The following is an 11278-nucleotide window of genomic DNA, read 5'->3' as shown; positions in this document are numbered from 1 at the left end:
TAAATAGATTCAAAACAACATAAGAATGAGCAAACAAAAAATATGTACAAATATATTCTAGATGCAATGAACTAAAAGAATAAATAGATAAATGAATATACATAAAAGAAAGAAAGAAATAAAAGAAGCTATATAAATGAATACACAAGGAGAAATAAATTTCAATAAGTATTAATGACAAATAAATTGAAAAGAATAAAAGAATTAATAAAAATTAAGCAAATATTTTAGATAAAGTGGTAAAATAAGTAAATATATGAAAGAAAAAAGATATAGAATATTTAAAAAAATAAATTTATTGAGGTTATATGGGTTTTTATCCTAGTTCGAGTCTAGAGAGATCATTTACAGGAAGATTTCTTCACAACGACTTTATTGCTGAGACCACAATTAAGGGATCTCAATCCCTAAGGCATTATGACATTTGTTTAAACCAACGAGCTCAACAATCCAATGTGAGCCCATGGGTTGCGAGCATTAGGGAGACATCTTGCAAGCATGTTAGCCCAACAAAGACTCATGACTTGTGAGCTTAATGATCTAGTAAAGATTTGAACCTTGATGATTGTCAGAACAATCTAATAACTTGATCATTGTAGAATTTTCTAATGAATATATGTTTTGGATTAAGGCAAAAACAGGGTTTGAAGGGGCCTGAAACAATCTAGTGAATATATGTTACAAACTTTGTTTCATATGTGTTATTATTAGTGGAATGGTATGTAAAGACTAGAAGATTGAGTAGTTTGATAAGACCCCATTCTTAGTGGCTGTAGCTATTCTGGCTCTAAAAACACCTTGTCGTACACTGATAACTTTCGTGTTATATGACAGTACGGGACAGTGGCCACAGTGCTTCTACCGAACCCTGCAACCATTCTGCGCCATTTCTGCAATATTCGTGTCCGCATAACACGAAAGCTATTGGACACATGGCAGTACAGTTTTCGAATCAGATTAGAGGCATCCATTCTTAACTTCATCACTGATAATCTAGTAAAGATTTGAACCTTACTGACTAGCACAACAGTGTTATAACTTGAATCATTGTACTATGCCCTTCTCCATACGATCTAAAAAAGTATTTACCTAAAAACAAGGATGAACAGGGGATCTTCGTAGTTTTCTGTATTATCCATTGGCCATTATTAAACGCATGCTCATTTATACGAGTTCTTCGTACTAATCTCTATTATCTATTGCCCATTATAAACTCATGCTCATTTATACGAGTTCTTCGCCATAAGCTGTACGATTAGGGTAGAAACTCTACGAATATATGTGTCTAAGTCTAAAGTTGATTAGAATTCAAATGAATGATGCATTTTAATTCGGGCTAATTTGGAATAAGTATACCCTCCGTGAAAGCTGGGCAGACCATAGACGGAACCTCGATGAGTTAATGGAACGCACCCACATCGAAAGTTTTAACGGTCCATTTCAATAAGTCTGCGGTACGACTTGAAATATTTAATAGAGAAAACGACTGTTCAAAGTTAGACCAGGACTGATTTGTATCTAGTTGGAAGTAGATTTTGGAATACGACTCTGTTTTTTTTTCTTGACTTGACAAATCCGACTTTTCACAGACATCAAATCCCACCGCTGGACATTTAAAACGTCTTTGACGGATTAAATAGACGAAATCCAGGAAATATCGATCGATATATTCAAAAAAGTTCCACAAAGTATTCAACTTTGAAACGGATAACAGCAGACAACCATGAATAACCATAAGAAATGTATCTTCTTCAGATAAGCGTACATTTCGGTATAATGCTCATTCTTATCCTAATTACAGGAGGACAAGTCTTATCCTAGATTAAATAGTATTACATGTGTCTGTACTGTTGAGAAGGGCTTAAAGAACATATGTAAATTACCAGATTGTTAGGAGCAGCTCTTTGGGCTAAATAATACAGTAACAGAAACAAGCTTCTAAAAATATTATGCACTATTAATTCTTTTGTTTACAAGGAAGTGTCTGTGTTCTTTCCTATAAGGTGAAGTAAAAAATTATAATACTTATCTTTAAATACAGAATAATGATCAATAATTAAATGTTATATGTCTTTTCTGATTATTCAAGACCGTATTTGCCTACAGCTCACTTGTCTGCATATAACATTATAATTCGTCTACACGTTCACATTTATTTGTTTGCTCAGTGAGTGATCGACACCTGTTACCATGTCCCTTAGGGCAATTTCTTGGAAGGTTTCGTAGTGCTCACACGCTTTTGACTTATTGAAATGAATTTTGAGTATTTAAGAGGGTGTTCGCCATACAAACTTCAATATAGCTTTGTAGTTTGAGCTTTCTTGCAGATGAAGTTAAATATAAGTACTTAAAGTGAGCTTTGTGTGAGAGCTTTCATAATAGTTTGTGGGTTTCAATTGTTTTTGGGTTAAAATGAAGACCGTCCTATGCGAAGAAAACAACTGCCTTAGTGCAAGTGTTGATAATTTTGATGATAGTGAAATAAGTCTGTCTAATATGGCAACTTGCAATTTACATGGGGAAGATTCGCCTTACTTTGCTGGGTGGGAGGCGTATCGAAAAGATCCATATGATGAAAAGCTCAATCCTCATGGGGTTATCCAGATGGGCCTTGCAGAGAATACGGTACTGCAAAACAGCCCAAAATCATGTTTAGTTTAGTTTTATAGTATTGAATTTGAAAGGTTTTAGATTTGAGAGCGTACATAAAAGTTTAGGATCATATTCAAATGATCCTATCATCAAGATAAAAGAATAATATTTGGGTCTCACCATTTTAGTTAGGTAGAATAAGATGCAAAATCTCAAAGTATTTCTATATTAAGTTAGAATGTTAATTTTGACAAAACGATAGAGTTAGTTTGGGCTTTTTTATGGATAGTTTAATATATTATTTGTTTGTAGCTTATGGAAAACAATGAGATTGATGCTAAAAATTTTTAAAAAAAAGAAGAAGGATGTACTTGCAATAATTGCTGTTTAGAGATCTGAAATATTTACTACTCATTCTTCTTTGCAGCTCTCATTTGACCTGATGGAAGAGTGGTTGTTAGTTCACCCAGAGGCAACAATTACTTCCGAACAGGGTTTGGATTCATTTAAAGAACTGGCACTTTATCAGGATTATCATGGATTACCAGATTATAGAAAGGTAACTTACGCTTCAAAGATGAGATGGGTTTTATTGTTTTTGGTTTGAAGTTTTAATGGGTTAACTTAGAATCTAAATGTTGATAAATTGAAACAATGTTAGGAGGCCGGAAGGAAGTTTTCTTCATACTTTACTTCAGTGTGATTCTTTTTAAGAAGCTTTCTGAATTTTCATTACAGGCTATGGCAAAATTCATGGAGGCATTGAGAGGATACAAAGTGAAATTTGATCCTGACAGAATAGTAAATGCTGCTGGATCAACTGCAGCTAACGAGGTGCTAATGTTCTGCCTTGCTGATGCAGGGGATGTCTTCTTAGTACCATCTCCTTATTATCCTGCGTAAGTTAGGCTTTACAGAAATGATGGTTTTTAATCTTGTGCTGGCTTTTTAGTTTTGCAATGTTCATGCCTATGTTGCAAACAGTTCTTTTCTAAAGTTTGTTCTTTTTACTGTAGTTTTGCTAGAGATCTGAGGTGGCGCACAGGAGTAGAGATTGAGCCAATCCATTGTTACAGCTCAAACAACTTCCAAATCACCAAATCTGAAGTGGAATCAGCATTCAAGAGAGCCCAAGATCTCAAGAAAAAGGTGAAAGGAATTCTCATAACAAATCCTTGCAATCCTTTGGGCACAATATCAAGTGCTGAGACATTGAAGATGCTGCTTGCTTTTGCAAACAAGAAGAAAATACATCTTGTTTGCGATGAGATTTACGCAGGCTCAGTCTTCCATTCTCCAGAGTTTCACAGCATTGCAGAGATTGTGGCAGAAGAAAATTACACCCCAGATAATGTGCACATCGTGTACAGTTTATCAAAGGACATGGGTCTTCCAGGCTTCAGAGTTGGGACAATTTATTCCTATAATGATACAGTAGTCACAGCGGCTAGAAGAATGTCCAGTTTCACCATGATTTCAACTCAGACTCAGCATTTATTGTCCACTATGCTTTCAGATTCCGAATTCGTTAACTATTATATAGCTGAGAATAAGATGAGGTTAAAAGAAAGGCATGGATTGATTGTTGCAGGGTTTGAGCGAGCTGGCATTAAATACTTAAAAGGGAATGCAGGCCTTTTCTGTTGGGTGGACATGAGTGATCTACTTCCATCAAAAGACATAGAGGGGGAGCTAAAACTATGGAAAGGTATTTTATACGAGGCGAAGCTGAATATTTCTCCTGGGTCTTCATTCAAGTGCATGGAGCCTGGCTGGTTTCGAGTCTGCTTTGCTGAAATGAGTACATCCACCATGGAAGTTGCATTGGAGAGACTTCAGAGATTTGCGGAGCAATGCAAAAACCATGCATAAGTTGCGCTAATGGCATGATTTCAATCAAGGGCATTCCGATCTTGCAGCTAAAGTGTTTCTACTAAGCCCATTCTTTAACAAAATATCCTGCATGAAAGTTGTGTTGAAGAGATTTTAGAGACTTGGCAAGTAACAAAAAGCCACCCAATTAGCCTTTTGCTAATTGCGTAGTTTACTAAGCCCATTCCTCCACTTCTCAAACAAAGTCTGAGGTCGTTTTATACGGTCTTTTTTTATACTTCTGGTAGCTTTCCAATATAGATCAAACATCTCTCACCATCTATTGTCTTATTGTTCAAAAAAAAGTAAGCTGTTATCACAGCCACAACAATGGCATTTCTGATATAAATTGTTTATTGTTCTCAAAAATTATACTGAATGAACTATATTTTCTTATATATATTTTTGTGAATTTCAATTGAATTTATATTATCATGGATATATTAAAAACATTTATGTTAAAAATAAAGAAATACCAATTTAAAGTCATTTTATGTATTTAAAAATCATTTTATCTTAATTTGAAAGTATTTTATTTACTACCTATATGAAAACATAAATTTTATGTGCATTTTAATTTAGAATATTATATTTATTATTAAATATTGAAAATTTTATACCACAACAATATAAAACTTAAAAAAATTTGTTAACACACTGACACCATTATGTTCCACCTCTCTTACTTTTATTATAAAATGAACTCTAAACATTAATTAACAGATTTTATCTAAAACAAAACATAACTATAAATTCTCGTTTTCTTGTTCAGCAAGTTTCTATTTATTCTAACAATTTAATGTTTGAAATTGTTGGTCTTTTTAACAGTTTGTTTGGCTTTCTAAGCTTCAACTACAACGTGTAATTCAGTCAAACCAACAATATAAGACTTGAGAGAGTGTTGAATTAAATGTGAAGGTGCTGAGCAAAGTGCTGAGATATTTTGGCGTATGATAACAGCGAGATACAAGAAAATTGATTCTCCAGTTGTCATCAATAGGTACAGTTTATACAAGTCAATGCCTACGTTGACATCCAATTGGGAATCGGTGCCTGATTGAGGCGACTAAGTTAATGCATTGACAATTAGCTTCACCTACCCAAATCCACAACAAGGAAGTGACATAGTAATTTCGTTTTAACCTAAAACACCATTATATCGCAACTCGGACGTAAAGCGTTAGAAGCGTGCCATGCAAGAATAAAGACGGCAAAGACAACGAGGTTTCAGTGCCATTTATTCTTGCATGATCTTGTCTTTCCCATGTCACGTATTTATCTTGTCAAATTCCAATGGATGACTAAATTCTGGGGTCAAAGGGCTGATGTCAAAGAAACCCTATATTGCCTTCCATGTTAATGTGTTTGATTTCATTTAATGGATCTCTTAAAAGGGAATAGGTAAAGGCAACGCCTCTTGGGGCATATTTGATCGTATTTATTAACTAATTCGTTTTGATTGTTTCATTACTTGATATGTACGGTCAAAAAGTATATTTAGAGTTTTAATCAATATTATACAATTTTTTATAGCATTTAGGTAGAATATAATATTATATCTTTTAAAAATTAGTATTTAAGTAATTTAATGATGAAAAGAATTATAAAGGAATTGTGATCTCTCTTAAAAACAAAATATTATATGTTCTTCAAAATTAATGTTTAAATGACATTTTTTTAATGAAAACTCATATAAAAGGAGATAGAGGTGGAGGGAGGGAAGCAAGCAAGAGAAGGGGAGCAAGAAGAGGAGCAAGAGAGAATGAGGGGGAATCATATCTATTGTGTAATGGGCATGTTAATAGGTTTTTGTGTGTATTGAAGTGGAAGGAGTAGAGATAGATTTTTATTGATTGCAATTTGCTTTAATAAATACAAAGAGTGTGGATAAAGGGTACACAAATAGTTGAAATTCTCATCCAAAAGAAGATAAGAAAGTCTATAACTAAGTATCATCCATTTTAATTAGGGCTACATGCACATTGTCTTTCATCTTTACATATTGTTGGAAGGTAAATGTTTGAGAGACATGTAAGTCTACTAAGCATTGGACCTTTGAAACTAGAGTGAACACCAAACCATAGTGTTCAATATTTACAATGTCTCCCATGTTGACAAGAGCTATCAAGTGTAAGCCCCTATGGTTTATGGATTGTCAAATCCTAAGCCACCTTAAGCAATAGTTGATGATGAGAACCATGAATAAATAGAACAATTAGCACAAAATACATGCCATGAAATCCTATGGGGGTTTGACATAATATTTGAAGTTGAAAGCAACACGACTTGGTAGATCTAGAGGTCTATGTTCTGTTTTATACATAGTAGTGCAAACTTTCCCTAATCTTCCATTGCCAAAAATACTTATCTTTAGCAAGTGTTTAGTATTGAAACCTTTATTGTTCATCCTATGTTGAAGGCAAAATCTATCACCTCCAAATTATTGATCAAGGCCATTTTACCCAAGGTATATGACCTACCTTCCCAAGCCCCAACTCCAGTGATAGCTTTAAGAAAACCCCTCTCAAAAAATCATATAAAATCTTGGCGAATATTTAATTTTTTTTTTTAAGATAATAATTTTAATTGGTAAATCTTTCCTTTTTAAAAAGAAAAATATTAATTTTATTGGCAAATTTTTTATATCAATTTTTTTTGGTAGAAAATATTGGTGAACCTTGGAAAATAATAAGACTATGCATTAATTACTATTGCAAATCCTTTCATTTAAAAAAATAGGTTTTTATAGAAAAGTAGAGGCATGAAGGTGGAAATCATTAATAAGTTTAAGGGGTAGACTCTACTTTATTTAGTTTCTATCATTAATTTAAAATAATATAATAGCCCTATCTATATTTTGTGAGATAAAATGTACCAACAATTTGTAATACTCATGGGGCCAAAATTTGCTTAAATAGACCATTGATTTTCATTGAGGTCAACAATTCAAAAGCAATTTCAACCACCATGAGCATTACAACTTGTAGGTACAATTTACCTCATGGAATACAATGAAGGTCATTAGATTATATCTTAAATCAATGGTGGCAACTAAATATTTTTTATATAACCCTAAAGTAACTAATAATTATGATATATTATTGGTGAATTAATTAACATTTCTACAATAAATTATTAAATGTTGGTGAATCTGATCCAATCATGTATTGAATATTGTGGCGAATCTTTGAGTTAAAAAATTAATAAAATAAATTTTCTAGCGATTTAAATAACACTAAAATAAAAATTTATAAAAATTGCGGCGACTCTGGTCATCTTAAAAGTTGAACTTATTAGCCAAATTTGGATTCCCAAATTTTGAAAAATAGCTAATTGACAAATATTAGCCTCTAAATAAATCATTGCGGCCAACTCATATGGACAAGCATAAATTAGGGGCTATTCAATGAAAAGTTTTGAATAAATATAAGAAACAAAAAATTGGTAAAATTTGTTTGAGAATTCTTATATAAATATTTTCATCACATTCAATTAAAACTAAAAAAAACGGTTCATCTTAATGAAGAATCATGAAGTTGCTTTGGAAATCTTCTTTCATAATTATTTCAAAAATATTTTGATTTATTTTTAATATAACGAGGGACAAAATAAAATAAATAAGTATTATTAAAATAATCCTTAAGAAGACTCTCTCTCTCTCTCTCTCTCTCTCTCTCTCTCTCTCTCTCACACACACACACACACACACACACACACACACACACACACACACACACACACACACACACACACACACACACACACACAATTTTTATATAAAATATTTAAACTACAATATTTATGTGTTATGTTCAACTAACTATTTGACACAAAATTGATATAACTTTTCATTAAAAAAATAAATCCCTAATATAAGATGTCTATATTATGTCTTTTTAATTTAATGCAAATAGTTTATGTGTGTGTGCCAAATAATAATAAAATTATATTAATTTTTTAATTGACATATCTATGTATGAAAAATAATAGTAAAATTAAATTAATTTTTATAATAAAAAAGAAACTAGTATTATAAATACATCATTAGTATAAAATTCTACACAAAATAGATCAAAAATTATCCAGAGCACTCTCCTATAACTATGGGTCATTCTCTCTGGAACACAAAAAAAAGAGAGTAATCAAAATGACTTAGATAAATGATATACTTTACACAAAATTAAAATCACACATAATATTATTGAAGAATGGTCCCACAAACCAAATGAAAAGTTCAAATATAAATACATATAGTTCAAAAATTTCATAACTATGAAACTTATAAAAATGACAATGTAAAACTCCAACTTATTCAACATTCTCAATAGTATCACCTCTTAAAAAGTTAGATAAACAACACATATTTTACACATATCTTGATGTTGAATCTAAATGATATAGGAAATTAAAACCAAACCTTGAAAAATCAATTGTACATATAGCAACCAAAAAAATAATCTAAGAAATACAATAAAAAGAGAAAAATATTTAAGTAATTTTATCCAATAATTATGGAGATTTTCTATAAAAACTTGTTCTGGTGGAAAAGTTATTGTTGGCCATTTGGAGGAATTGATTATGTGTTGCATTGATGTTTTGTCATTGATGCCAACACTAGCTATTGGGATGCTTTACTCGCACCCTTCTGGTCCCGGTAGGTTGAGTGGTTTCTGGTTGATTTGGATACGACATGATCCGGTAGGCTCCGATATAATTTCGTTATGGAATTGGCTTATTCATGATACTCATGTTCATATCCAGTAAGTTGGTTTTGGTCTGGTGATTGGATGCTATCCTGTTTACTTACAAGCTTTGTTTCTGGTTCTAGCGAGGGTTTCACTATCAGATATTTTGATGAAGATCTTTGATGAATTGCATAAGTGTTGTTGGTGATCATGTTTGAGACTTGGTGAATGGAGATCATTGATGTAGCGTGTGGACCTATATTGGGTCCCGATTGGTCTAGCTTATGGACCGGTTTAATGAAGCATGTGGATTGGACCTCTCGATGTGTTTCTGAGATGTCTTATGTGTTGGCTATTATTTGTTTGGTCTAAGGCCGACATGTTTTGTAATTATCCAATTGTTTTATTGTCTAGTGGCTGACTTGATTGTTTATGGTTGAGGGTTTGTATATATAGATGTAAGATCTCATTGTAAAAGGAATGGTAGATAATGATCACGTGATAGGATAAGAAAAATCTCAAGGGATGTAATGTGCGAATAATGTAATATCATTCAGTCAGAGGATTTGGTCGATCATTGGAGATCGAATTGGGTTCATGTAAGAGGACTTAGTCCTCTGGTATTGAGCTTAACCAGAACTATACTCAAGCATAGGAGATGTTATCTTTTATAGTTTAACACTTCTCTGGATTGTAGTATGGATTTCTATGTAATCAGTGAGACTCCTTTTGTGATGAATAGTGCACTCTAGGCTGTTGGCCTTCCTGCAAGTGCAGGCCCCTCAATTGTAATTCACATACCTACTGTAGAAGTATTATCTGACTGTGGATAGGCTTCCCACTATGGTTTTTCCCCTAACTGGGTTTTCCGCATACAAATCTTGGTGTCATGTGGATAGTATTTATTCTGTGATTATTGTTTATACTTAATTGGTTTAACTTCTATTCTGGTATTTGGTTTAAGAATTCTGGTATTAATGTTTTGGGTTCCGGTATTAAAGTTTTAATTGATAATAGTTATGGTAATATGAGACAATTGATTCACCTCCCCTCTCAGTTGTCTTCTGGTTATTTGAATTGTCTAACAATTGGTATCAGAGAATTGGTCCTCTCTTCAGAAAGCTTAACTGCTTGAGGAAGATCCTATGGTATCTAACAGTTCAAGTTCATCTAGTTCAACTTGAGCTATCTTTCAGAGAGATATTCTAAGGCTTGATGGAACAAATTACACAATATGGAATATTTAAATGGAGACTCATCTGAGATGTCTTGGTAAGGAGATTTGGGAGATCACACAGAATGGTGTTGCACCTCATAATCCAACATCTAGCAATCCTCCTCTAGAAAACTTGGATAAGGAGCTTGAGAATGATTGTAGAGCAAGAGAAGCCCTCTTGTGTGTACTTTTTGATCAACAAATAGTGGGATTAACCGAAAAATCATCTGGAAAGGCTATATGGGATAAGTTGGAGACTCTTAATGAAGGTGACCCTATAGTGAAGATTTCTAAACTCGATGGTTATTGGGTGAGATATGAAAACCTAAAGATGGATGAAGATGAAAGGATTACTGCATTCATGGAAAGGGTAAATGAGACTGTTATGGAAATTCAATATTGTGGTGGAACTCTGAGAAAAGATGAAATTATTTCTAAAGTTCTGAGAGCCCTATTGATGCAGAGATTCTTGGAGTTGCTCCCAAACACCTAGTTGTCTTCCTTACTCTCTTCAACCCTCTAACTCCTCTAGCCCATCCAATGGTAATTAGTAAGGGTTCTACTAGTTATACCTCCAAGGCCTAATCCACTTTGGCTTGCCTCCAAGGTATAGCCACTGATCTTTAACAATCAACACTTCCTATTGAGGATTCCACCTCAATCTCTAACACCACTTCCAAGTGCTCCAACAACCTCTGCAAAGGATCTTAATTCACTAACTTGTTCTGTGTGTAAAATGAATTTACATAGTCTCTTTGATTTATTTTATGGGTTTTATCACCTTCAAGCCCATCACTGAGCCTTTTCAACCTTACTATGTCTTTACCGGGCTCCAAATAGGCCTAATGCAATTAGCCCTCCTATTATGGTTTTCAGGGATTAGTTTCACATTCACCCACATAAGGCCTCAAAT

At 33.2% G+C, this 11278-nt stretch overlaps 1 protein-coding gene across 1 annotated transcript; it reads left to right on the top strand.

The window, feature by feature from the left end:
• Positions 1 to 2319: 2319 nt before the first annotated feature.
• LOC131036396 (1-aminocyclopropane-1-carboxylate synthase) lies at positions 2320 to 4800 on the top strand. Its single transcript, XM_057968279.1, has 4 exons — positions 2320 to 2625; positions 3020 to 3151; positions 3331 to 3491; positions 3609 to 4800. Exons 1-4 carry the CDS (start codon positions 2413 to 2415, stop codon positions 4462 to 4464), a joined length of 1362 nt encoding a protein of 453 aa, XP_057824262.1. The 5' UTR covers positions 2320 to 2412; the 3' UTR covers positions 4465 to 4800.
• The last annotated feature ends 6478 nt before the right edge of the window (positions 4801 to 11278 follow it).

This window comes from Cryptomeria japonica, chromosome 5 (genome assembly GCF_030272615.1).
Source record: "Cryptomeria japonica chromosome 5, Sugi_1.0, whole genome shotgun sequence".
NCBI classification, from domain to species: Eukaryota; Viridiplantae; Streptophyta; class Pinopsida; order Cupressales; family Cupressaceae; genus Cryptomeria; species Cryptomeria japonica.
The sequence above is the reverse complement of the archived record's forward strand: the minus strand, read 5'-3'. Positions and strand labels throughout refer to the sequence as shown.